Consider the following 27,853-nt stretch of genomic DNA (forward strand, 5'->3'; position numbering starts at 1 on the left):
GGAAAGTGATTGGTGCTGCCATATATACAAGGCCGGGTTGTGTGACCCTCCTACTCACTAGATTTTGTGACAAAGTAGCCTTTCTCAGTGGCTGCTGCGTCCCGACTCAGTTTGGCCCATAATGTTCTCATTATTAGACACAGGCACCTTCCCAAATGACACCCTATTCCCTATGGACCCCAGGCAAAAGGAGGGCACAGCATAGGGAGTAAGGGGTCAGTTGGAACCGAACCTAAGGGAAGGAACTGGGGACAAATCCTGTGGGTAATGTCAGAAATGCTTTTGTGCTTAACACTCTTACTTTTTAGGTTATCGGTTTGTGCCCACACACTGTGTCACACGAAGGCATTAATGTGATTGATAAAGAAGTAGGACTTTTGTTTTTTGGAATGTCTTGTGACTTCGAGATGGAGTTGAACAGGTTTAGGTGGGAGGAGAACTCATCTCGGAAAGACTGACAACTGATCAACTTAGTGTGTAATGCAGTTCAGAAGCAGTAGAGGGCAGTATACAACATTGGACTCATTGGTTCTCATAGACAATGTCCTTTTTTTCAAAACCTATTTGTATATTGGCTATCAATTATCATGTAGACAGTTACTTTTTGTTCTAAAACCTTGACAGTAATCCATGGCATGATTTCATGTTCTGCTCAGGCCAAAGAAAAGAAAAACAGACTCATATTTTCCATGGGCAGTTTGAAAGCTAAGAACTACACACTAACGTTAAAGCTTAGAACCTCCATTTTTTTCCTGGCTGTGGTTGTGGGACAACCTGAGTAGAGATGTAAATATAACATAAACTGGATTGAAACATTTCTTAAAAAGTTTAAAAATACCATGTCACTTTGGTGGGATATGGGGATCATTCTCTCCCCCCAAATCCCTCCCACTGTGTGCTCTAGTTGTGGGAGAAGGAAAGTCATAGTGATTTCGGGGGAAGCTCTGGCGGGGGAATACATCTCGGTAATTGGTTGGTATTACTGGCAGGGATCTCCTTACCCTGAGCCGTGATCTCTCCTTCTCCCCAACCCCTCTAACTCCCCCCAGGCCCAACTGCAGGATAAAACGACTGAAGCAACAAGTGAAATCTGTTCTACCATTGAAATTATATTGAATTCTGCTGATTGTTGCCCTACCAGAAGAAACATAATGTCCAAACATAGTCCAAATCTGAGACCACTGAGTGATTCTGAGGTGACAAATGGCATGGAATGTATAGAGAACTAACTAATAAATGATTGGCAATATAGGGTACAAGAAAGGAAGGGTATTCACCTATGAAAAATTATGTAAACGCTGCTACAATGACAACACTGTTTCCAAATAAGTTGTGACGCTGTGTAAAATGCAAATAAAAACAGAATGCAATGATGTGCAGATCATTTATTCCTATATTTAATTCAAACTAGTACAGAGACCACATATCAAATGATGAAACTGAGAATTTTTTTTGGGAAAAATACATGCCCATTCTGAATTTGATGCCAGCAACATGTTTCAAAAAGATGTGACAGTGACATCTTTACTACTATGTTGCATCCCCTCTTCCTTTAACAATACTCAGTAATTTTGAAAGTGAGATGTATTCCCATTCATGCTTGATATTGGATTTCAGCTACTCAACAGTTTGGGGTCTCCTTAGTCTTATTTTTTGTTTCATAATGCGCCAAATGTTTTTAATGACAGGTCTGGACTGCAAGCAGGCCAGTTTAGCACCTAGACTCTTTTACTATGGAGCCCTGCTGCTGTAATACGTGCAGAATGTAGTTTGGCATTGTCTTGCTAAAATAATCAAGTAATTCCCTTAAAAATACATTGTCTGGCAGCATATGTTGCTACAAAATCTGTATATATTGTTCAGCATTGATGGTGCCTTCACAGATGTGCAAGTCACCTATGCCACTGTGCACCGATAAGAAGCCAGATGGTGCCTCTCCTCTTTAATCCGGAAGATACTGTGTCCATGATTCCCGATTTTTCAGACCACAGGACAGTTTTCCATTTCGCCTCAGTCCATCTTAAATGAGCTTGGGCCCAGCAATGGCGGCGGTGGTTCTGGATCTTGTTCATGTATGGTTTCCTCTTTGCATGGTAGAGTTTTAACAAACATTTGTGGAGGCAGCAATGTCCCGTGTTCACAGACAATGGTTTTCGGGATTGTTCCTGAGCCAATGCAGTGATTTCCTCTACAGAATCGTTTCTGTTTTTAATGCAGTGTCACCTGAAGACTTGAAGATCACAGCCATCCAAAATCGGTTTTCGGTCTTGTCCCTTGCATACATTCTGGATTCTGTGAATCTTTTAATGATATTATGTACCGTAGATCATGAGATTCCAAAACTCTTTGTAATTTTACATTGAGAAACATTATTCCTAAATATTTGCACTATTTGCTTGCGCAGTCTTTCACAGAGTGGTGAACCCCTCCCCATCTTTACTTCTGAAAGACTCATCCTCTCTGGGATGCTCTTTTTATGACCAATAATGATACTAACCGGTTGCCAATTAAACTAATTAGTTGTGAGATGTTCCACCATTTTTTTTTTTACCATTGCACAACCTTCCCACTCTTTTGTTGCCCCTTTACCAGCTTTTTTGAAACATGTTGCTGGCATCAAATTCAAAGTGGGCATATATTTTTCAAGAAACAATTACATTTCTCAGTTTCAACATTTGATATGTTGTCTTTGTACTATTTGCTATTGAATAAAGGGCTTAAATGATTTGCACATACAGAGGGTATGGAAAGTCACTTTAAGCTGGGAAAAGTCACACACAGTAACTAACAATATGCATGTGAACGAGAAAACTCTCTCTCGAACCTCTCTCTCTGTGTTTGTCTCTTCTGAACCCCTATTTTCATTCTATATCTCTGTTCTGAACCTCTCTCTGTATCTCTAAATATCTGCCTCTTGAAACTCTCTCTCCCCAGCCTCTCTGTGTATGTCTATGTCTCTCTCTCCCCTGGCATGCTGTGTATCTATATGTCTCTCGTTTCTGCCTCTGTGTGTCTCCCTGGCTTGCTGTGTGTCTATCTCTCTTTTTTCCCTGGCTTTCTGTGTGTCTATATATGTCTCTCCTCTGCCTCTCTGTCTTTATATCTTTCGCTCCTGAACCTCTCTCTTTGTATATCTCACTTCCTGAACACACTCTCTTTCTCTTCATTCTAGCCTTACATTCCCCACCCTCTTACCGGAATGACCTCCTCGACAGCCAGCCGAGACAGAAATAGACCAGTCACAGTCTCTCACGTTGCCTGCATGGCATGCTCTGCTACTACAGAGTCACAAACCGACAGCCCTCACAGCTCAGACGCCCAGATCAAATGATCTCTGATCAAATGATCAGAGAACAGGACTAGTCGAAAACATGAGAGATTCCTTTCGGTTGGTTGTCGAAGGCCTTATGCTCGTTGTTTAATGTTGGACTATTCTAAATGTACTATAGCAATGTAAAATAGAACTGTAAATTACATGGGTGTTTACTCTCAAAACGGTTGCATACTTCGCTTTACATGACTGTTCGGGTGCAACACACCTTGAGCCCAACAACTACTCAAAACCAAAATGACAGAAAACCAGCCCAACATTTGTTGGTGCACAATATTGACTATTTTACAAGTGAACCCACCCCCTCCGGGAGCAAAACTTAAGATGCGGTATATACCAAGGCCGTAATCACAACACACATCCCCCCCAATATTCAGATATGCTCAAAATGTCCCCCCCAATATATTGATATATAACATTTTAATAAAAATGGGCTATGCTATGACAGGCAACCATGCACCGCCGTCCAAAAATAATTATTAGCAAATTTAAACATAATCATAACTAAACTTAACATATTGTGGTTATTATTACTATCAGTTCTAGTTTTGTGATTTACTGCAGTTTGGTGTGTGGTTTGTCCAAGTGCTGTTGCCGTACCCCAGCCGTCTGTCGATTGCTGTTGCTAGGTACAATCCATGACGAACACTGTACTCTATTACTTTCAAATGTATTAAAAAATTGAAAACTAAAATGTAATGTCAGTGTTACGTATATCTTCCTGTCAATTGTGATAGTTTTAACATCAACATGTCATTTTGCGCTGGAACTGAAATTGTGGAAATAAATAATAGTTTGCTAAGAAGCATCAGTAATTGCATGGAGTGTAAACAAAGGTTTTGGGTGAAAATGGGCCGATTTGTGATTGCTAATCAATCAACCATCACAATGGTGCTCATGTGCGAATTCAACTAACGTTAATGTCTTACGTTAATGATTTTGTTAGAAATGTCAGAAAGCCCACACGAAGTCTGAGTAAAGTGTCAATCATTTATGTTGCGCTGCAGGTGTTATTTGTGCAGACAGTAGTCGTTTCCATTGATTGCATATTTGTTTAATGTACTGTAAAGCTGTATTTGCTTATGATAAATCTAATTATTAGTATTTGTTTGATTAAAGTGCAAGCAGTTTTATTAGTCAGCTTTCATTCACAGTGAGTGTCATCATGAACAAGAGGAAGGGTGGCAGTGACATTCATCAGTTTTTTGGGCAGCCTCAGAAAAGTTGACAGCAGTGAGAAAATGTGTAGCAATCAGATGATAGTCAATGTTTATTTTAAAATAATCATTGCCATTCTGATCAGAAATGGTTAGTAATCCATTCCTGAACATCATGGCAAGAAACTTGTTTACTGATATTTCTTTCATGTTCACTCTGGTGCGTTCAGAGTAAAGAAAGAGGGGGAGAGAGAGAGGGTATGAGGATGCCAACAGGACAGGGAGAACAGGTGACATGGAGGTGAGTGATATTGGCATGTGTTGTTCCGACAACATCATAATTAATGTTGTCTGTACCACTAAGGTTAGGTTTAGGCAAAGGTGTCTCTGAGGTTAGGTTTAGGTCAAAGGGTGGGGGGCAGGGGAATATTCTGTCTTTGGACTGAGGTAACCAAATAACTACAGGACAGTTGATGTTCCTGGAGAAACATTAATTATGATGTTTTAGGAACAATACCAACATTGTGATATCAGATAGTGTAAATAATCATGGTTAAGAGTCTAATAAATATTTTAAGGATGTTTTTTTGGCGGGGGGGGGGGGCAGACTCCTGGCTGATTTGGTCCCCCCCAATGTTGACTCCATGGCTACGGCCTTGGTATATACGCATGTGGAGCCACGGATTCTACCGTAGCTGATGTCTGACTGTGATAACAGAAAGAAACACACGATATAGCATATAAAGACAGAAATGGTGCGGCCGCGATGAAGTTCAGAAGTAGCCCAAAAACCCGCCACAATTAATTTTCACCCGCCACATTGTTCGATAAGTACCCCAAATGTGCATGAGAATCTCGGATATGTCAACACTGAGCAGGATGGACGGCCGGTATCAGTCGTATGTAAAGTCACATTTCTGCATAGATAGCCTACTCCACGTGTCATTTGTCGCCATAAAACCTAGTGACCTAATGTCTTCTCGCAAACACCATTCGTTCATTTAATTAAGGATTTTAGATTCACTTCAAATATTGGAGGTTTTCTGATTCCCCACTAAGACCCTACGTTAAAAAAAAACTGATAATCAGCTCTGACTTTGCGGTTTTAGCAATTCAAGACGCAAGCAGAAATATCGTCTGAATAAGCAAAAACCAATTGCAAAGGATGTGTGTTGAAATAGCCTAAGACATACAATGGACTGCTAGCGTTGGGGCTTCCTGAAAAAAACTAAACACATTGTTAATATCTTCTTTTACTGTAACATCATATTTATCCAGCCTGACGGACCTTGTTTGAAAGGGAAACTATTGGACGCGCGGCCGGTGAGCGCCGCAGTTATTACGTCAGCTTGCGGGGTGCAGGCAATGAGACAGCTGGAAGTTCTACACCATCCGGTAGACTCAACCGAGACAGCAGGACGTCAGAGCAACACTGCGACTGGGGTCGTTTTGGATCAAATTAAACAAGAGGTGAGGTTTTCCCTTTCTGTTGTAAGTTTTCCATATGGTCAAATGCGGAGAAATAGCCAATAGGCATCGATGTTGTTAATGAAAGTAATGTAGAATAACGGACTTAGTGTACTGTAGCCTATAAATAGCCAAAGAACAAGTCTTATTGCAGATATGTGATATGAGAAAAAGAGCGAAGTTTAAAGAAAAGGGATTGAGAGGAAATGGATTGGAAAACGTTCATAAGAACTGAATGGAGAATAGGCATGAGTCATACTTATCAAACACGATAAGTTATGCTTTCTGGATGTCGTCTTGGTGTAGGTGATTGAAAGGGCGTGGTCCTAGACTGTGGCTGTAGCACATCTTTGTAAAGGTGAAACTGTTTGAAAATCCTCCAAATTACTGCATGCAGACTAATTTGTCATCGCTAATTGCTGTGGTCTGCAAATTATCGGAATAACTAAATTGTTCTTTTACATCATTAGAACTTTCGCAGTTTACCAGCTACACTATTTGGGCAACTCGAAACAATCTCCATTCAAATACCGTTTTCTGTATTTCTGGGCTCAATGTTGCCATGCAATTGTACAAAACAGTTCAACCAGAGCAAGTTCAACAAAACTTACATTTGTAAAATAACACATTTTATTTATTATGCTTGTTTCCTCCATGTCCCCAGCTACTAAAGCTACCTCCTGTTCTGAAAGGGAACACTGTAACTGCAGTAAAAGAGCAGACATACTTTTTTCATGTGGAAAACGTGGTTATACTTTATGCATAGGCCTCAAGCCAACATACTGCATTTTCCGCCAACGTGTCTTCATCTGGAGTAGGTCAAGTGGCCTCCTTTTTTCCGTAGGTTTCCGCTTCCTGTGGAATCTTTCTGTGATTATTTTAATGTAAGCTGCCTCACAGAGCACCATGTATTGCATTTCTTCAACTCAGCATTATTTGTCCGCCTGTAGGAAATAATTGAAAGCCCAACAGTGACTAAATTTGAAAAACGCATTCTGATTTCTTATGCTGTCTTCTCTGGTCCAGGTTGTGGGGATAGTGTTTGTGCTATAAGAGCAGAAACCTGACCACCACCATTCGATAACACATGAAGTAGATTTCCCTGAATCTATAGCCTCTCTCGAGTCATCCAGCCATGCATGTTTATCAAGACCATAACATGTTCATCTCATCTGGAACAGGATATTAGCATGTCTTTCTATTCTCATGTCAGCTTTACATGTCTTGCAGATTCATTGTTTCCTGTTTCAATCCTTGAGATTGAAGACCAAATATAGGAATGGTAAGTTATTATTATAGTCATTTGTCTTCGCCATTCTCAGTGCAATGTTTGCTGCAATACTGGCCAACCATATGGATACACATACACATTCCATAATGACTACTATAATAGTGTGGACAGGAGAGGGGTCAGGTGAGAGTCATTTCATTGACTAGGGCCAGTCATCAGCTAAAGAGCATCTGTGTGTTGTAATGACTATGGTATAAGATGTCAGTCTTCTCTGGAGCTACACTGAAATGCCATCAACAGACAAAGAGAGTTCTGGAATGCCTATGGCAGACCCATGTCTCCATTTGATACCAGGCCTAAGACTGACAGTTTTCACTCACGAACGTTCCGGAAGGCAAATCAATGAAACCCGATTTCCAAAGATGGTCCTGCAGCCAGAATATCGGATATCAAACCTCTGTCATGGTTCTGTAGATTTAAAGTGGGGTTTTGGGTTGGACTCCTGTACATGAACCCTGCCCTCAACCGTCCTTGCTGCATTGCCTTGGCAAGACAATCACAAAATGTACAGCACACAGACAGGCTAGCAGCACAGGAGGTGCAGTGCCTGAATGGAAGTGGCTGGAAGCCAAGCACTAATGCACGTTTCATAATCAAAACCGTCGGCTTAAATAATTCACTGGTTGCACCTGAAGATATGTCATTTTTCAACAGCGTGTTTAACATCATTTGTTGCTGGCTGCAAAGTTTTTTTCAGTTTTGGCAGCCGTCTCTATGGGCCTCTTGTTTTGATCCTGTTGCTATGGGGTTTGAGAGTCAGGCGGCAGCTGTCCCGAGGAGTGATGGTCTCTGGTCGAGTCGTTCTTGTAGGGCTGCATCTGAGCATGTGCAGCTGCTTGCTTGGCCGACTCTCTTGGCTGCCTGGGTGGGAGACATTGTTTGCGCGCCACGTTCGGCGCAGGAGCTGTCTCCAACCAGGCCGATACGTGGATATCTTTAAGAAGGGGAAGTCATAGAGGCAGATCAGTCTTTAAGGCAGAGAGTAGCTACCATCCTAAAAAGGGCGCGCTCTGGCATCGTCTGTTACGGCATTTAAACATGACTGGGCTGAAGTGTTTTATTGATGTGCCCTTTTTGTACTGCATTTTATTGTATTGTTACTGTTGGTTAGGGGGGACGGCTGGTCTGAAACAGTGTCAGAAAGAGTGCCCTGAAACAGTTCACAAGTTCTGTTTGTGTAACCTGACACCCAGTTCCTCCCTCCCTACCTCACACAAACACACACAAAGCTGTTCCGAAGGGGGGTGGCTGTAGTCAGCTATAGGGGCCGACAGGTGTCAGCTGCCTGCATGTGAAGCCGTCCACCCGGACCTCAGAGACTGTGGCTACACCCCTCCTGCCTGCCCCTCCTACCACATACATGATTCCATGCAAGCCGCTCTCATCCGTCAGTTTGCAAAGAATGCTGTGCGAGGCCCAGAGAAACTACAGGCTTCTCTTTCATTCTCCAAGGCCCATCTTATACTCGTCTTATTGTCCCCAGGACAAGGTGCAGCTGTGTCATGCATGTGTCGTGCCATTTATATTTTTGTTCAGTTGTTGATATACTATACAATGTACTGGAACAAATCACATGGGGGTGTAGGTGTTTGTTTGGTGAGACTCCAATGGGGGCAGGACCTCTCCCAGTCCTCCTTGGCTTGGTAAAGTAGTCCCCTGGGGTGATGGGCGTACATCCATTCAAAAGGAGATACCTCAGACACCACAACCTTTTCCAACATGCTCTTCAGAGTTTTGTTAACCACTCCACTAGCCCATAGGTTTGAGGGAGAACTGAGGTCCACTGGACATCAAGGGGGCTCCCTGTTCTGTCAGAGTCTCCTGCGCTATCAAAAGGAACATCTCCTTTTTCAATGTTTTCGGAACTCATAGTTCCTAGGAGTATAGCCTCTAGGTATCGCGAAGCGTAGTCTACAATGACAACATTATATTGGAATCTTTTAGCTGCCTTTACCAAAGGACCCACCAGATACATTCCGATCCACTGGAATGAGGTCGTGATGATGGGTAGATGGATCAAGGGGCTCCGGTAGTGGGGTTGGGGGGGAATGCTGACATTCCGGACAGGGCTTGCAATCATTTTACACAGCAGTCATTATCCCTGGCCAAAATAACTTCTTTAGTATTCTTTCTTTCATTTCTTCCTAGGCAAGGTGTAGCTTGGTGGAGATGTGATCCCTAAGCACCAACAACTTCTAGAATTTCCCTTTCCAGCTTAATGATCTGGTATAGCAGCGTTTTTGTTTACTGCAGAGGGGGGGTAGGTAGGAGGTAGGTCAAGGGAACCTCTTCCTCAATGGGGTTTTTGTCTTCGAGGACCAGGGCATTGGCACAGCCGTACTGGATGATGTGTCTGATGTTGGATTTGCCAGTAAGACTTGGACAAGGGTACAGTGCACTTTACAGGTCAACTTGAAACATAACCAATGTTATTACTGGTTTCCTTGGGGCCGGAGTTCCTCATCTCCTCATCCAGAGTCTGGAATGCAGGGGACAGTCCCTCCCTAAGAGGATGGGAAAACACAGGTTCGGTACTAGGCCCACTTCCATCTGACACTGTCCGTTCTGTGTAGAGATTGTCACTTCGGCGCCGGGGTATTCCTTGGTGTCCCCAAGGATGCCCAACACCCGGATTGGATTTTCTCAATTCACCAGGTGAGGGCAGTCTAGCGTGACCTTGCTGCCTCTGTCTAGCATAGCCTTCTTTCATTTCCCCTCAACCTGGGCTGTTACCACAATGGCTTGGTTGACCTCTTCTCCAAAGCAGCCAGTCAGCAGGCTGCAAGGTTTCCTCCCCCAAGCATCCAATCCCTCAGTTAGCTTGGGCTCATCCTAGCTGGGGACATTGTCGGCACAGGTGGCTTACCTCATGGTAGCGGAAACAGCGTCGCCTCTCGATGTGGGGGAGGTCCTGTGGGGGCTCACGTCTGTGGAACATTTCAGTTGAAATGTTTGTTGCACTCGTGTTCCTCCCCTTCCACGGGCCCTGGCCTCTCCCCTCTTCATAGGCTGTCTATTGCCCCCAGTAGCCAGTCACATGTCTGGGGGCTTCTCTGGCCCACAACTTTCTTTGAGTCAGACAGCAGGGTCTCTGGGTAGCGGTACAGAACAAGACACTGCTTGCTGGGCGGTGGCCTGATCCTGCAGGAGCCGGTCTGTCCCGGTACGGATCAGATCATACATTTTTAGATTCAAAATTCGATTAAAATTTGTCACTGAACAGTACAAGTACAGTGCAACGAAATGCAGTTTGCATCTAACCAGAAGTGCAAATAGAGGAGGGCAGAAAATGTACAAGTATTTAAAAGTATTAAGTATATGTATATTACCAGGGGAATGTGTAGTTGTGCAATGAAGGCAAATAGAGGTTGGCAGAAAGTTTACGGTATTAGGTATAGTGTATGTTACAAATGGGATAATAGTTGTTCGGGTACCAACGGAAATTTCAAAATGGCATTCAAGATGTGCAAACGAGGCAAATGAAGGAGTGATGTATTTAGTTAGCACATGCACCCGGGATGCAGAGATAGCAGCAGTGAGGTGCCGAGGTAGACATGCGTGTGTAACAACTGTAAGAATGCAGGCACAATGGCAATTCTAAATGTGCAAAAAGGCAAATTGAATGTACAAGCTGGATGTACAACTGAAATGCAGGGATAGCATTGGTGAGGTTTCTGAGGTAGACACGTACCTGTAACAACAGAACACTTCCATTATCAGGCTTTGCAAGGCAGTGTCAGAGTAGTACAAGGGAGTAGTGCAACAAGGTCCCTGAGTGGCGGGAGGGAGGGGGGGGGGTGAGTGATGGGTCACAGAGTTCTCTAGGTCACAGAGTTAAGCAGGGATATGGTACATGTGAAGAAACTGTTCCTGAGCCTGCTGGTGCGAGACCGAAGAGACATGTACTGCCTACCTGATGGTAGGAGGGCAAAGTGTTTGTGGCATGGATGTGAAGGGTCCCAGATGATCCTGTGTGACCTGCACAGACACCACTTGCGCTGGAGGTTGAGGATGGCAGGATGTTGGGCACCAGTGATGTGCTGGGTGGTTTTCACCACCTGTTGCAGGGCCTTCTGGTCGGCTATAGAGCAGCTGCTAACCACACTGTGGCGCAGTTTGTCAGGCTGTGTAGGGGTAAAGTTCAAGGATCTTGGTGGACAGGAGGGCTCAGCTGGCTGTAGACTCAGCTGGCTGGGATGCCCATTCATGGCTTAGATATTTGGCTGCAGCTACATTATCTAGATCCAGACAGATATCATGTTCCATACCAATTAAAAAAGGAGCTGTAAGTCCCGCCCACTGCTCTCTGGGCCACTCAAGTCGTAAGGGTGCCAGTCCTTTCAAAGGCCTCCATGTCGTCATCCTATTGTCATTTTCAGAATGTCGTTGCTAGTTCGGTACGCGTCACTCCTGTCTGAGGATCTTTCCTGAACCCGGCGTGTCGGCTAGATAGAGTCCAGATCTCCTCCCAGAGAAGATCATTCCCGCATTTCTATTCCTCCAATAGGGCCGGCTCTAAAAACCTCAGTCCAATATCCGGGGATAAGCAAAAGGGTTCCTTCTTCAGGGACTCAACAAAACCAAACAAAACGAGCCTTCAAGACATAACACAAAATGTAGGTTAAGAAAATACTTGGTTTCTTAACTCAACACACTATCAGCAACACTGCCATGCTTAGCAGTCCACTTACACCCATTTCTCCCATATTAGAGTGTTATCTGGGTCCCTGACCAATTAGGCAACAACCTGCAGGTGTCCGGGGCTGATCAGCCCCAGGTGTGTTTGCCTGGGGACAGGGAAAGGTGGCCAGTAGATCCAGGCTTTGTCTCCATCTGGTGGACATGTAGCGCCCCTCCACTGTGACATTGCTCCAAATGTCAGAGTACAAATGAACTGTATGTCCCTGTGTGTTATGCACTCACAGCGCATATCCCGTTATTGAAATGTTCACCACCCGTTGCACGTAACTGTATACCGTATTTGTGTAGATAGTTTATATTCTCTCTATATATGTGGTCTGCCACTAGCAATACCAGTTTAAATGTCAGTATATAAAGATACTTAGCAATGAAAGGGGAGTCTGATTCTGATGAAGTAAATGGAAGGAAATTAAACTGGAAAATGTCCTAATTGGTTCCAGGTGTTCCGCGGCACAATAACCGATGCGCCAGACTTTGATCCCAGCGTGGATGCTGAGACTCTCTACAATGCTATGAAAGGCATCGGTGAGTGACAGGGTACTCTGCATCCTACATGGCACCCTATTCCCTATGCAGTGAACTTACTTTTGACCAGAGCCCATAGGGTGCACTAGTCCGTAGAATGCTTGTTGGCATTCCTTCTCTAGGGCAGGGGAGCACAACTGTCAACACTATTTACAGTGTCAGAACTGCTGATGCAGGTTTGAAGCTAAAATGTTACTGATGAGCTTTCTCTGTTCTCTGCAGGCAGCGACAAGGAAGCCATCTTGGATTTGGTCACAGGCAGAAGCAATGCTCAGAGACAGGAAATTGTAAAGGCGTACAAGTCTAGCTATGGGAAGGTACAGGAACATCACCATCATCATCACCATCAACACACATCAATTCATCAATCATCCTGTTTCTGTGCCTTTCCAGAGCTGGACCTGGATTGCGTACAAAATACACAGCCTCTTTAGTTTAGTACAATAATGTGTCAGTTTATATTACAGGTGAGTATCAGCTTGTCCAGTCTAGACATTACATAACAGAGCCTTCTACATATGATGTCACACACCACACAGGGAACTGCATAGCAGAGGAGGCAGATGGCCTTGTTATCTAAGAGAATTCCCAAGCCGACAAGGTGAAAAATGTGTTGCTCTGTCCTTGAGCAAGGAAGTTAACCCTAATGGTTCAGGATCACCTCACCAATAATGATTGATATCCTGGCTGTGGGAAAAAAACACTAGAAATTGGAGAATTATGAGCACCCAACTAATTATCAATCGTGTTCATCCAGGCAATTCATAGCTCAGTTTAAAAACACCATTTGCATTGAGCATTTTACTGTTAACTTACATTAGTGACTAAATATATTTTCATGAGACTATGCATGACACTGTAACTTAATAGCGGATATTTTCTTTTTCCAGGACCTGATAGATGACCTGAAGTATGAGCTAACAGGGAAGTTTGAACGCCTCATAGTCAGTTTGATGAGACCCCAGGCCTACCATGATGCCAAAGAGATCCACGACGCCTTAAAAGTACAATACCTGCACAAATAGAAGGATTTGTTAGAATTTATTATATGTAGCAGAGTTCCACCGTCCCAAGAAAGATATTAGCAATGTAGGACTAGTAGAGATCTACCATGCCGTTAAAGTAAGATATTATAAGTAAGAAATGTACCATGAAAGTTAAGTAAGAAACTAGTAATGTAGTACATATTCACTAGGCCATACTACATTGTTGTAAATTTATTTGATCATCCAGTTATTGCAGACATTTTATTTAAATGCTACATATGCAAATGGGTTATATTCAAAGTTTTAAAAGGGTTTTTGAAGTTTTTTATTTCAGCTATAAAATGTCAGAATTGGTTTCCCAAACAAAAGTCGTGTCAACCCCAATACAAACAGAACACATAACAGTTCACATAATAACTGAGACTTGCTGTTGCTGTAAGACTATTTCCCTGCTTTAAATTCAGATACAGCTAAGGAAGTGAGGAAGGGAGGACAGGTAGTGAGACTATGAAGATCCCACAAAGCCCTTATGTTGTATGTTAGCATTGGATGGATATGCTAACGCTAAGGTTTGTTTATTTGTAAGGGGGCAGGAACAGATGAGAAATGCCTTATTGAAGTCCTGGCGTCCAGAAACAACCAACAAATCCACGCCCTAGTCGCAGCGTACAAAGATGGTAAAACCTGCAGACCCATCAAACTGTCATTATTGATCTTGAGCACCAAAATACAATCACAATGAATGGACAGATCAGTCTATGGGACAGATCAAGCCACAATATCATATATCATGATTAAAGGTGGCACAGTGAGCCACAAATGACAGACCCAAGAATACTCACCAGTTATCGCAGGCCTTTCGGTGTTATTGTTTATGAAAATGAGTCGTGTATACGTTTTAATTAATATGGTTAATTGTTACAGTCATATTTATATGACCCTGCTTCATTACAGCAACTCCCAGTGGACTCGGGACAGTTGTGATACATATGTGTGTCCTGGTTTTTAACACACTCAACCAGAAAGCTTAAACTGGAATCCCTACGTGCCATAGAGCATGCATTCTCCAGCCCATCTACCTACTAGCAGTTGGTAGAGTAGGACAAGGCAAGGTCACCATATTTGAAACTGTTCCTGGTTCTTTTATTAATTTCAGTGTTTTTTTTCTGTCTACAGCGTACGGCTCAGACCTTGAAGAGGACATTATTGGAGACACTTCAGGGCACTTTAAAAAGATGCTCATTGTTTTACTGCAGGTCAGTTGACATAGTTCCACAGCATGGGCTTATCACCAGCTCAAAGGTTTGGAAACGGGAGAAATTATTAGTCTAACTGATTTCACGATTTGGAATGTTGCTGAATCACAAGCTTGTTGTTTGGTTTAGTTTGACTTTGTATCCAGTCTGGTAATCAATGTGAGAAGTTGTTGTCCTTGCCGAGGCAATCGTGTAGCTGTGTAGTCAGACTGTGTGTTGTTCCAGGGAACCAGAGATGATCCAGGATTGGTATATCCTGAGCTTGTGGAGGAAGATGCTCAGGTAAATGTTGAAAGCAAAAGTAGAGAATGTATTTACCACAAACAGCAAACGCTCCTAAACCTGTTCCTATTGACCTTATCCCCTCCCACCTGGCCCTCACCGTCACTGTTCCACTCGTTCAGGCTCTGTATGACGCCGGAGAGGCACAGTGGGGAACCGAGGAGTCCATATTCATTATGCTGCTGGGAAACCGCAGTGTTACCCACCTCCGGATGGGTGAGTAAAACAAGGCCATGACACAACAGCGGTGTATTCACACCGCTGATTCGGTTTCAAGCTTTAGTTGCAACTTAAAACAAGAGAGAAATTCTGGTCATGTAACACCCCGTGTCGTTCCCATGCCTCCGTTTTAAGAAATGCCAACGTAATCGCCGCATTGAACACACCCCTGGCGAATGTCCAGATGATTATGAGAACAGCACGACCTGACCAGGACACTTATCCCAAATGGCACCCTTACGACTTGAGAACAACTGGCCTTGGTCAGAAGTAGCCCACAACACAGGGAATAGGGTGTCAGTTGGAACGCTGCCGGGATCATGTCAGTACGATGGCATCTACTAGTGGGAATTAGTAATAGCTTCTCACACCCACAGTATACAGGGATGACGTCGTGTCAGGTTCCTCGGTTACGTGTCCGAGCATTCACTCTCCGATCTCAGCTTTTCCCCTGGGATTCTAGACCAGGGAATGACTTGTGTCTTTCCTCTACATCTCGTAGTGTTCGACAAGTACCAGGAGATAGCAGAGAAGGCCATCGAGGACAGTATCAAGAGTGAGCTGTCCGGGGACTTTGAGAGGCTCATGCTGGCCATAGGTATGTGTTGACTGACGCCCATAGCGCATGTAAAAACCCTTCGCCCGGTTGAACCAAATTGCAGTTGAACCCTGTAGAGTTCAGTGGCTCTAAGCTGCCAGGAGATCTTATCTATTCTTGTTGGTCTTGCTGTCCCTCCACAGTCCAGTGCATCAGGAGCGTACCCATGTATTTTGCCAAGCGTCTCTACAAGTCTATGAAGGTACGTCTCCATCATCCAGAGAGCTTTCTGTACCGGCTGAATTCCTATCAGCCCTGCTAATCGACAATGTCTCCCTCCCTCCCTCGGCCCTCCATCCATCCAGGGTCTAGGCACCCAGGACAACACTCTGATCAGGATCATGATCTGTCGTTCTGAGATCGACATGCTGGATATCCGGGAGTGCTTCCGTATGGGCTATGAAAAGTCCCTGTACAACATGATCAAGGTGACCTATTTGATCTTAAAGGCTGTAAACATCTCACAGTGCCTCTTTTTTAAAATCTCCCCGCATTCTTTGTAGTCCACCTTCCTGGTGACTAAGATAAGAGGGATATGGCTCCATGCTCACTATGTATCTCCTTGTCTATCTGCCTAGCCGTTTCCTGTCTTTTTACATGCGATCTTAATGTTTCGGTCTGTTCCTTTGACCCAACAGGAAGACACATCAGGAGATTACAAAAGGACTCTGCTCGCCCTGTGCGGAGGAGACGATGAGTAGGTCACTGAGCGTTATTATTGTGCGTTGCAGAATTCCATTTGCACCACCTGGGGGCAATAGTGCACCAACCGTTTTCATTCAGTCAGTTAAGGAAACCTTTTCTGTTAAAAGCAGAGGAACCGAAATCCAAATCTTCCCTAAAAGGGACGTATTTAGAAATTCTGACATAATCTAAGGATGAGTCAAAGGAGAAGCCCCCACATACCTCTGAGCAGGCAAGTCGGAAGTGTTATAATACGGTTTGAAGACTGTGTCCCAAAATTCGCCCTATTCCAAATAGGTTACACTGCACTGCACTGGGTCATGGTTTAGAGTAGTGCACTATGTAAGGAATAGGGTGCCATTTGTCCTACTTCAGTTTAGGCAACTATTACTATGAGAACAGCCAGAGTTGTCGTAGAAGATGATATCATATTGAAAGTGTCAGGTATCAGAATAGAACATCTTATCTAGGAAACTACCCAAGCTTTTTTTTTTTTTAGATAACGTGAACTGGTTCTCTTTGGGTGTGACGGTTGTGTCAGGGAATTTTGGTTTTGTGGTTGTGTGTTAAGTTGTTTTTGCTTATTTTGTTATTAGAGCTATTTTTTTTTTTACGTCCTCAAAAAGTGCATCTCGTATGAGCTGATAAGACTGTGTTCATGACCCAGCGAGTTACATATTTAGACTCATTGTCATCTAATTGTTCGTTGCAGCCTAGCGGGAGAGTTCTTCCCAGAGGCTGCTCAGCTGGCCTACAAGATGTGGGAAATTAGCTCCATGACCAAAGTTCAGGTGGGAACCCTGGACCCTTCTGCTCTCCATCTGTTCCTTACACTGTCTGCATCCCAAATGGCACCCTACTCCATATTTACCCTGTCCACTACCTATAGAAGGAACACAATGTCATGTGGAAGGATGATGTAGTGACTAAGGTGCCATTTCAGATTTGCTCATAGTAACTGCGTAGCACGCATGCTAGCTGTGGCATTGGCATGCATCACATTAACTTATCCCTTTAAAGATGCTATCAGTGAGTTCTGGCCACTGGTTGTGAAAGTGGGACTGTTGAGTCGAAAATGGTCCCCGAAAACGGTGTACTGTGTCATGTATTTTCCGTCATAATCAAAACCACTTACCAATGGAATTTCATGGCTATCCGAGGTTTAATAACGATCTTATGCACGGAGTTGTCATTTTCAAATGTCCCAGAATGCGTCTTTATCTGATGCTGATAAATCACCAGATGCCTTTCCTTCCTCTCTATGGACACAAATGAGAGGGCTAACATATAGCCAGTTCCTGTTACAAGAGACACAAATAAGCAGGCACAACTATACACACACTGACTCTGGGATGATCTCATTGATGATCTCACCTCCTGACGGTGACAGGAAATAGGTTCATATTTTATTTCCATGACAGTGCTCAGACTGTGCTGCACATCTTTCCCTTTCGGCTGTTCTAACTCGTAACTTTTAGCCTAACCCTAACGTTCCCGAAGGAGAGTTACCCCATGACTGCCCCGCTTTGCTTCTGCGCGACTGTGTGTTCGTGTGCGCGTGTGTACATTATCCGCTTCTCCCTCTCATCTGTTCTCTTCTACAGCTCAGACCGACCATTCGTCCTGCCAGTGAATTTGACCCGGCTGATGATGCCCAGAACCTGAGGAAAGCCATGAAGGGCTTCGGTACGGCCGCCAACCCCGCTGATGTTATAACATGTTATAACATGCTACATACATTGTGATATAAAACAGATCAAAATGCATAACTGATATTTATAACAACGTTCCAGTTTTGCTGCTCTGTCTATACAGGCACAGATGAAGACACGATTATTAACATAGTGGTTAACAGGAGCAACGAGCAGAGACAGGAGATCAAACAGGTCTTCAAGTCTCTCCTGGGCAGGGTAAGACTGACTTCCCCTGGAGTAACTTTGTTTACAGTGAATAAAAAGGAAATGTATTTGCTGAAACTTGAATTCAATGGGGCTTCGTGTAAGTGCAGAGGCGATATCGGAACTCGATTGGCACAATTCGCCTTGCATCGTCCGGACGACGGGAGGGTAGGGCCAGTAGGTAATTCCTTGTCTCAATAGGGACACTATAAGGGTGGGGGGTTTCCAAAGGACGTTTTACGTGGGTCGTGTCACCCGGAGCAACGGCAGGACTCTTTTCTGAGGACACATGTTTGACCTTTTTGGTCCTAACTACAAATTGGATACTTGGATACTTTTTGGGAGAAAAGGGTACGCATTTGGATAACGGCAGGTGCAGCTGTATCCTGAGGCCAGGAGTTCAAACCGTGGTCACAACATATCAACAATGCCTTGGGCTCTTGCATGTAGGGGTGTAAATAATCTTAGCCTTGTCCAGAGTTGGTGTCTGACAGAGTGGCCTAAGGCCTTGCGGTTGTTCTGACACGTTCAGCTGGGGTTTTTGGCCGGTGAATGAATTCTCCACAAGCGTGTAGGAGCTGGCGAATACTTCCCGGATGGGTGATCAGTGTGACAAGAAGCTGAATGGCTTGGTGAGACATGCTTTGCTGGACACATCTTCAACTCTCCTAATCAGGAATCTGAAAGAGAAACACATTCATTAGATCATTTTGCACTACGTTTATGATTTCAATTAAGATTATGAATGTTCTGCCTGTGTTTAAATGTAGGCTATGGCGTACAAACACAGATGGCCATCTTTCAGGATCTGTTACTGACATCAGTGTGTCATGTACTGATAAATACACTATACCTTCTGATGCTTGGCAGTCATTCCATGCCTGAGGTGCCCCACGCGGTTTTCAGATGTACACTAAATTAAATGGTCACATATCTATTTCCAATGTGTTCACTATGTCGTCCTATAGGACCTGATGAAAGACCTGAAGTCTGAGCTCTCGAAGAACCTAGAGAGACTGATCATCGGTTTGATGCTAACACCCGCCGAGTTTGACGCCAAGATGATGAGGAAAGCTATAGAGGTGGACACATCTTGGCTTTGGTTCTTTTTGTGTGACACATAGCATGTCTTCTGAGTAATACATACTGTATTACGTTCACATCTTAGATAGAGATGACGTCTTGTGTTCTGTTTGATACATATCTACGATGTTCCACAGACAATCAGACCACAGTTATTTTCAAAACGTGGATAGACGTGTGAGAGAGACATCATGAAAATACTGTGAATCAAACCATTATTTTATTTCTTACTAAAGCCTCATTTGAAATACTTTTTCCCATTGGTTCACAGGCACAAGATGATCAATCTAGAAAGAGAAAGAGGGGGAGAAAGAGCAAAGAGAGCGTAGACGTAAAAGAGGAGGAGTATGTGAGAGACAGAGAGACAATGAGTGTGAGAGTAAAGTAGAACTACATTCCCATGATTGTGTCAGCCAGGCAGACACTGTGTTAACCAATCCAGGACTTTCCCTCCCTTCTGTCAGGCCCCAGAATGCAAAGAATAACTGAAAATATAAATCTCTGCACTAAGGGAAAACATGCAGCCGATGTGATGTTTGGGTTCTGAGATACACGAAAAATGACAAAACCCCATTCCATTTTTGACATTTTCACTCTTTTCCCAGGGGGCGGGGACAGATGAACATGCTCTGATTGAGATCCTAGTAACCAGGACCAATGAACAAATCCACGCCATGAATGCCGCCTACAAGCACGGTGAGACCCGATAGCACACTAAACATACAGTAGCCCTCTGTTCTGTGTTGTAAGCGGGTGCAAGTTTCCATGCTGTTCTCTGACTGTGATTCCCTATTATTAGCTTGAAGGGGAGGCAGAAGCTGTGGCAGACCTGTTACACCCTAAAGGTCACTGTATCTATTAGCCAAGCATTCCCAACCCCGCGTTACACATGGGATTTAAGCGGCAACTCGCGTGGGCGGACTGAAACTCAGAGGTCGCATAAAATGGCATCTTCTGCATCAATTTCTGCACTCACAGTATAGCCTGAGTTTATGGAGAATATTGTTCTTTGTAATTGCAGCCTATTCGGAGTGCTTACATCCCTCAGTTTTTATATAAAAACGTATGTTAACATGAGGTCGGCACTAAACCCCAACTGCAAAGAACCCATACTGCAAAGAAAACAAACGTGGGATTAAGTTAGCTTGGCTAACAACTGTAAATACACGAATGAACAACATGTGTTAATCTGGGTCGTGTCCTTCTCTTGTATGTCCTGCAGCATACAAGAAGAGCTTGGAAGAAGCTATCCAGTCAGACACCTCAGGGCGTTTCTGTCAGATCCTCACTGCTCTGGTGCAGGTAATGTTTATCCACTCCCATCTGCTAACCAAAGGTTCATATTACTGTGCAGCCCTACACATTATGCTCTAGAAGTGAATGAGAAAATTCCTACCTTGCCACATCGCTACATGGTCACTAAAATCCACCTCTTCTTATTTGGGTTGCGTAACTCGGGATGCTCAGACTTGGTTGAGGGGGAGGGATGTTTGCCTTCTGGTTTTTGTTTTGAAAAACATCCTTGCCTTTTTGTTTGTGAATTCTCCTATGTTAACCCGTGTTTAATCAAAACTCCTGCTACTCCTGCTAGCGGATGCAGGGTGTGCTCAGATTCTGACACAAAAACTGTGCGTAACCTGAATAGTTGACATTGTTAGAGAGTTCTGACCCTCTGTAAATGTGAGGCACTTTATACTACTGTAGTTGATAATAAGCATGAAGCTTGTTTTCCATAAAAACTATATAACGTCCATGCACCTGCAGGGAGCCAGAGAGGATGGTCCAGCAGACCTGGACAGAGCTTTGGTGGATGCCCAGGTGTGAATGTCATGACAACGTGCGCACACATACACACATACAAACACACACACACACACTACAACATGACACCATCTCGCTTGTTCGATTTTCAATTGGGGCTTATTTGTGGGTTACTGACAACATTTTCTATAGGAACTGGCCAATGCATGTAACGAGGACTCGGACGAAATGGAGATTAAGTTCATGAGTATACTCTGTACCAGGAGCTTCCCGCATCTTAGGAAAGGTATGAGGGACATTGATCTCTTATAGAGTATGATGCGTTGATTGATTGATTGGTTGATTCATTCATTGGCATTGGATTCATTTGTTTATTCTTATATTGGTTAATTTCTTGTTTGAGTCATTGGTTGGATGATTTGTGGAATGATTGAATAATTGATTCATTAATTCTTTGATTGATTGATTGATAAAGTGTACCAGATACACACGCTCTTTACAATTGATGATGGGCATGACCTTGTCTGCTTCCCAGTGTTCCAAGAGTTTGTCCGATGCAGCAATAAGGACATTGAGCAGATCATCAAGAAGGAGATGTCTGGGGACTTGAAACAGGCCATGTATGGAATAGGTAAGGGATTTCATTGCATGTTTTTCAATTGGCTACTCATAATGTAGTTGAGGCTCTTTAATAGCAATCGCTATCTTATAGATTTGGATGTTGGTTTATTTTCATTTTGTGATTTTTTTTCTCTCTCTGCAGTCTGCAGTGTGAAGAATCAGCCTAATTACTTGGCTAATCGCCTGTACAAAGCCATGAAGGTAGGTATACTTTTTTTGGGCAGGCATTGTGGGAACGATTTAGCCAACTATCTGAAATTGTTGATGTCTACAAAGAATTTAAGCAGCCTAGACTTTGCACTGTTTCGTATATTTAGTATTTGTGTGGACCACATGATGAGAACAGCTGTTGCTAAGGTTACAGTGAATTGGGGCTTAAATAACATAGTTATCTTTCTTTCCTTTCTCTCCCTCTATCCTCTGCAGGGTATTGGCACAGACGACAGGGCTCTCATCCGCATCATGGTGTCTCGCAGTGAAATTGACCTTTTCAATATACGCAAAGAGTTCAAAGAGACACATGACTGCTCTCTCCATGAATTCATCCAGGTAGAAACCATGGTTGTAAGTTCTCATTTTATGTCCATTAACACTGAGGCTGCTTCTGTATGTCGCTTGATGTGTCCCTTTTGTACGTGTGAATGCCTTTCAGACTGCTATTCAGTCTGCCTTTCAGTCTGCCTTTCAGTCTGCCTTTCAGTCTGTCGTTCTGTCATTCTATACTACAATGCATATGCTGCTGCATGTCCTCTGTTTGTTGGTGCGGAGGGGGAACGCTGCTCTATGGCTCTTTAACTTCCTGTGTTGGGCAGGGCTGAAGGGTCTGTGGCCGACCATACAGCTGTTTAGGAATTTCCCTTGCACATTTGACTTCCTCTCTTTAGACCGCCATGTGTGATTGGCTTGATGATGGCAATGCAGCAACTGCTAAATAGCAACTCTATACTTCTTTCTCATGCAAAAGGCAAGAGTTATCTAGTGTAATTTTCCCTATTTAGCGGGCTTTTTTTCTGTGTACCTCTTTCAGGACCGTGTTACAGAAACACACTTGCACTTTAATATAGAAGATAATTTTTTCTCTCTAATGTGATAGATTTAACATAATATTAGTGTATTTTCAGTGCAAAAAACATTTTCAGTGCAAGAAAAGCATGCATATGAATAGAGCTATTGACAGTAGACCAAATGCATTTTCTACCTTCGAGTCAATGTCCATTACAGAGAGCAGCTGTGTGCAGCATATCTGTTGATGCTTTTTACTAGTTAGCGAGTTATTTGCACAGTTAAGTATTGATCAGCATTGTAGGTTACTTTGAGGTTACTGCTTCCTACAAGAGCAGAGCAACTAACATGTAACTGTGAAATTTGCACCACATATGTAGGCTATAGTTAAATGTATTGTCATTTAGCAGACCATGTTATCCAGAGCGGCTTAAAGGGGATGAGTGGCAGAAAATGGTTAGTAGTGTTCCATGTAGGGATTAGGTTGTCATGTGGGATGCATCTAAGCTTTGGCAGGTTGGCGTGGTCCTTTAAAGACTGCTGGGATTGATGCATGTACAGTTTAAAGGGTAGAGAAGGATTCGATGCTAGGTTGTCATCATTTCTAATGCCTTTTCTAATGTACACTAACCTTCTGTTTTTGGGGTGTGTGTGTGTGTGTGTGTACCCGTGACAAAACTGGTTGAACCAGGAAAATGTAAAAATAAAGGAATGTATTGTAAAACCATTTTAGAAAATAATTTTTAATAATAATTTTTTTTGCTTATGATTTAGCAAGGTTAGGTTTAGTGTAAAACATACAGTTGGGCTAGGATTATGGTTGGGCATTAGGGGTTAGGTTAGGAGATAGAAGTGTGGACATCAGTCTATTGTTAACTAACCCCAACTGAAACATAGTTGGCTGTGTTTGTGTACCTGTGTCTGTCTCTATCAGTGTCTGGCTGTGTTTGTCTACCTGTCTGTCTATTCCTGTGTCTGGCTGTGTTTGTCTACCTGTCTGTCTATTCCTGTGTGTGGCTGTGTTTGTGTACCTGTGTCTGTCTATTTCTGTGTGGCTGTGTTTGTGTACCTGTGTCTGTCTATTTCTGTGTGTGGCTGTGTTTGTGTACCTGGGTCTGTCTCTTTTTGTGTGTGGCTGTGTTTGTGTACCTGTGTCTGTCTAATTCTGTGTGTGGCTGTGTTTGTATACCTGTGTCTGTTTCTTTTTGTGTGTTGCTGTGTTTGTGTACCTGTGTTTGTCTATTTCTGTGTGGCTGTGTTTGTGTACCTGTGTCTGTCTATTTCTGTGTGGCTGTGTTTGTGTACCTGTGTCTTTCTATTTCTGTGTGTTGCTGTGTTTGTGTACCTGTGTCTGTCTATTTCTGTGTGGCTGTGTTTGTGTACCTGTGTCTGTCTATTTCTGTGTGTGGCTGTGTTTGTGTACCTGTGTCTGTCTCTTTTTGTGTGTTGCTGTGTTTGTGTACCTGTGTCTGTCTCTTTTTGTGTGTTGCTGTGTTTGTGTACCTGTGTCTGTCTCTATCAGTGTCTGGCTGTGTTTGTCTACCTGTCTGTCTATTCCTGTGTGTGGCTGTGTTTGTGTACCTGTGTCTGTCTCTTTTTGTGTGTGGCTGTGTTTGTGTACCTGTGTCTGTCTATTTCTGTGTGGCTGTGTTTGTGTACCTGGGTCTGTCTATTTCTGTGTGTGGCTGTGTTTGTGTACCTGTGTCTGTCTCTATCAGTGTCTGGCTGTGTTTGTCTACCTGTCTGTCTATTCCTGTGTCTGGCTGTGTTTGTGTACCTGTGTCTGTCTCTTTTTGTGTGTGGCTGTGTTTGTGTACCTGTGTCTGTCTATTTCTGTGTGGCTGTGTTTGTGTACCTGTGTCTGTCTATTTCTGTGTGTGGCTGTGTTTGTGTACCTGTGTCTGTCTCTTTTTGTGTGTTGCTGTGTTTGTGTACCTGTGTCTGTCTCTTTTTGTGTGTTGCTGTGTTTGTGTACCTGTGTCTGTCTATTTCTGTGTCTGGCTGTGTTTGTGTACCTGTGTCTGTCTATTTCTGTGTGGCTGTGTTTGTGTACCTGTGTCTGTCTATTTCTGTGTGGCTGTGTTTGTGTACCTGTGTCTGTCTATTTCTGTGTGGCTGTGTTTGTGTACCTGTGTCTGTCTATTTCTGAGTGTGGCTGTGTTTGTGTACCTGGGTCTGTCTATTTCTGTGTGGCTGTGTTTCTGTACCTGTGTCTGTCTCTTTTTGTGTGTTGCTGTGTTTGTGTACCTGTGTCTGTCTATTTCTGTGTGGCTGTGTTTGTGTACCTGTGTCTGTCTATTTCTGTGTGGCTGTGTTTGTGTACCTGTGTCTGTCTATTTCTGAGTGTGGCTGTGTTTGTGTACCTGGGTCTGTCTATTTCTGTGTGGCTGTGTTTCTGTACCTGTGTCTGTCTCTTTTTGTGTGTGGCTGTGTTTGTGTACCTGTGTCTGTCTATTTCTGTGTGGCTATGTTTGTGTACCTGTGTCTGTCTATTTCTGTGTGTGGCTGTGTTTGTGTACCTGTGTCTGTCTCTTTTTGTGTGTTGCTGTGTTTGTGTACCTGTGTCTGTCTCTTTTTGTGTGTTGCTGTGTTTGTGTACCTGTGTCTGTCTCTATCAGTGTCTGGCTGTGTTTTGCTACCTGTCTGTCTATTCCTGTGTGTGGCTGTGTTTGTGTACCTGTGTCTGTCTCTTTTTGTGTGTGGCTGTGTTTGTGTACCTGTGTCTGTCTATTTCTGTGTGGCTGTGTTTGTGTACCTGGGTCTGTCTATTTCTGTGTGTGGCTGTGTTTGTGTACCTGTGTCTGTCTCTATCAGTGTCTGGCTGTGTTTGTCTACCTGTCTGTCTATTCCTGTGTCTGGCTGTGTTTGTGTACCTGTGTCTGTCTCTTTTTGTGTGTTGCTGTGTTTGTGTACCTGTGTCTGTCTATTTCTGTGTGGCTGTGTTTGTGTACCTGTGTCTGTATATTTCTTTGTGGCTGTGTTTGTGTACCTGTGTCTGTCTCTTTTTGTGTGTTGCTGTGTTTGTGTACCTGTGTCTGTCTCTATTTGTGTGTGGCTGTGTTTGTGTACCTGTGTCTGTCTCTTTTTGTGTGTTGCTGTGTTTGTGTACCTGTGTCTGTCTCTTTTTGTGTGTTGCTGTGTTTGTGTACCTGTGTCTGTCTATTTCTGTGTGGCTGTGTTTGTGTACCTGTGTCTGTATATTTCTTTGTGGCTGTGTTTGTGTACCTGTGTCTGTCTCTTTTTGTGTGTTGCTGTGTTTGTGTACCTGTGTCTGTCTCTATTTGTGTGTGGCTGTGTTTGTGTACCTGTGTCTGTCTCTTTTTGTGTGTTGCTGTGTTTGTGTACCTGTGTCTGTCTCTATTTGTGTGTGGCTGTGTTTGTGTACCTGTGTCTGTCTCTTTTTGTGTGTTGCTGTGTTTGTGTACCTGTGTCTGTCTATTTCTGTGTGGCTGTGTTTGTGTACCTGTGTCTGTCTTTTTTTGTGTGTGGCTGTGTTTGTGTGTCTGTGTCTGTCTCTTTTTGTGTGTGGCTGTGTTTGTGTACCTGTGTCTGTCTCTTTTGTGTGTGGCTGTGTTTGTGTACCTGTGTCTGTCTCTTTTTGTGTGTTGCTGTGTTTGTGTACCTGTGTCTGTCTCTTTTTGTGTGTGGCTTTGCTTGTGTACCTGTGTCTGTCTATTTCTGTGTAGCTTTGTGATGTTACTGAGTTGGGACCTGCATTATTGACCTAATTACATACTGATGAGTAGTGATCAGTATTGCCTATGTGACACACAACTTGGTCGAAAGTGGTAACCTTATATCAGTATTTCATCAAACTAGGGGTCAGAACCCACATGCGGTTTTTTTCATCTGATTTAAAAATGGGGACATGAGAGAAGCTGAAAAAAGATTTAGCTTTGGTGACCTGCGGTAGAGGATTTCTGTCTTCTTACGACAAACGTTACTAACATTTGAAAATTTGAAGATGCAAAATTCCAGTTATATAACAGTCAGGAACCTGCGTACATCAAACCTTAGTTCCTTCAGATTGTAATATCAGAATGATAATTAACATGATAGTTCTTTAAAACTTTATTATTTAGTACGTTCCTGAAAATCTGCTGCTTCCTCCCTCAGGGTGACACGTCAGGGGACTACCGTAAGACATTGCTGATGCTGTGCGGAGGAGAAGACTAGAACCAGAACCACAGAGTAGGCTTTCAGAACATCTCAGAAGGCTCTAAACCCCTCTGGAACACCAACAGAGCTTCTGGAACCCTCAAGAGTCTAGAACACAAAATGAAGCTGTCAATCTGCTGGTCAACTGTGCTGCGCATACATCCCCATTGAAAAGTGGGAATAGTTAGTCCACGCTTTGTCCCTCACAGCTACCGTTTCTCCTCTGCCAAAGTGACCCATGACCTCAGCAGTATCCACACAACAGTATCCCTGTTGCAATACTTCCTTGAAGTAATCACAGATTTCAATCAGTTGAATTGACTCATTGGGCAGTAACCTTGACACGCTCCATAACTACCCATAATGTGCTTCCTTCAAAGTGAAGAATGCAAGTTGAGTTTCTGGAACAGAAATTGTTCTATTGGTACAGGTCACACAGCTATGTGCATCCACCACCTCTGAGCTGTGTTAACTATAGCTTGTTTTCCTCTTGTCAAACATAATTATTGTAATTTTTTTTACAGGAACCCTGTTGTATTTTATTTACAGCGGGTGTGAGATGGGCATCTAATCTACAACGTGTCTAACTGTCAACCTCCCAGGGATGTTACTTGTATCGTGCTGTTACAATTGAATAGATCATTCATACTTCTAATTCAGGATTTTCGGTTGTGTCTCTTTAAATAAAAGGAATGCACTGTTACACTGTGTTTTTTTGTCTTTATCTCTGTGTGTCTGTGTGTTATGACAAATGCACACAGCACATTTACTGGCATTTAATCATATACAGACCCTACATAACATGCTTTGTTTTTGTGCAAAGAGTATTGACC

At 43.3% G+C, this 27,853-nt stretch overlaps 1 protein-coding gene across 2 annotated transcripts; it reads left to right on the forward strand.

Moving 5' to 3' along the window:
* The first annotated feature begins 5,691 nt into the window (after positions 1-5,691).
* anxa6 (annexin A6) lies at positions 5,692-27,723 on the forward strand. 2 transcript variants are annotated; one of them, XM_010864304.5, is made up of 25 exons: positions 5,692-5,958; positions 7,186-7,237; positions 12,388-12,472; positions 12,695-12,789; positions 13,363-13,476; positions 14,045-14,135; positions 14,635-14,714; positions 14,940-14,996; positions 15,119-15,212; positions 15,718-15,813; positions 15,957-16,015; positions 16,119-16,241; positions 16,452-16,510; positions 17,210-17,288; positions 18,102-18,183; positions 18,313-18,407; positions 19,364-19,477; positions 20,084-20,174; positions 20,701-20,780; positions 21,243-21,296; positions 21,432-21,525; positions 21,775-21,870; positions 22,003-22,061; positions 22,287-22,409; positions 26,979-27,723. In XM_010864304.5, exons 2-25 carry the CDS (start codon positions 7,235-7,237, stop codon positions 27,036-27,038), a joined length of 1,983 nt encoding a protein of 660 aa, XP_010862606.1. In that variant the 5' UTR covers positions 5,692-5,958; positions 7,186-7,234; the 3' UTR covers positions 27,039-27,723. The 2 variants fall into 2 exon arrangements, with proteins under 2 accessions (XP_010862606.1, XP_010862605.1); XM_010864303.5 differs by having other exon boundaries at positions 5,693-5,958; positions 22,287-22,424.
* The last annotated feature ends 130 nt before the right edge of the window (positions 27,724-27,853 follow it).

This window comes from Esox lucius, chromosome 4 (genome assembly GCF_011004845.1).
Source record: "Esox lucius isolate fEsoLuc1 chromosome 4, fEsoLuc1.pri, whole genome shotgun sequence".
In the NCBI taxonomy this organism is placed as follows: Eukaryota; Metazoa; Chordata; class Actinopteri; order Esociformes; family Esocidae; genus Esox; species Esox lucius.

Excerpts from the sequence above, each read along its gene's own strand:
- anxa6 (XM_010864303.5), top strand. Across the intron at positions 15,814-15,956 it reads GAGGCTCATGCTGGCCATAG|TCCAGTGCATCAGGAGCGTA; the intron begins GTATGTGTTGAC and ends GTCCCTCCACAG. Across the intron at positions 21,297-21,431 it reads GAGCTTTGGTGGATGCCCAG|GAACTGGCCAATGCATGTAA; the intron begins GTGTGAATGTCA and ends CATTTTCTATAG.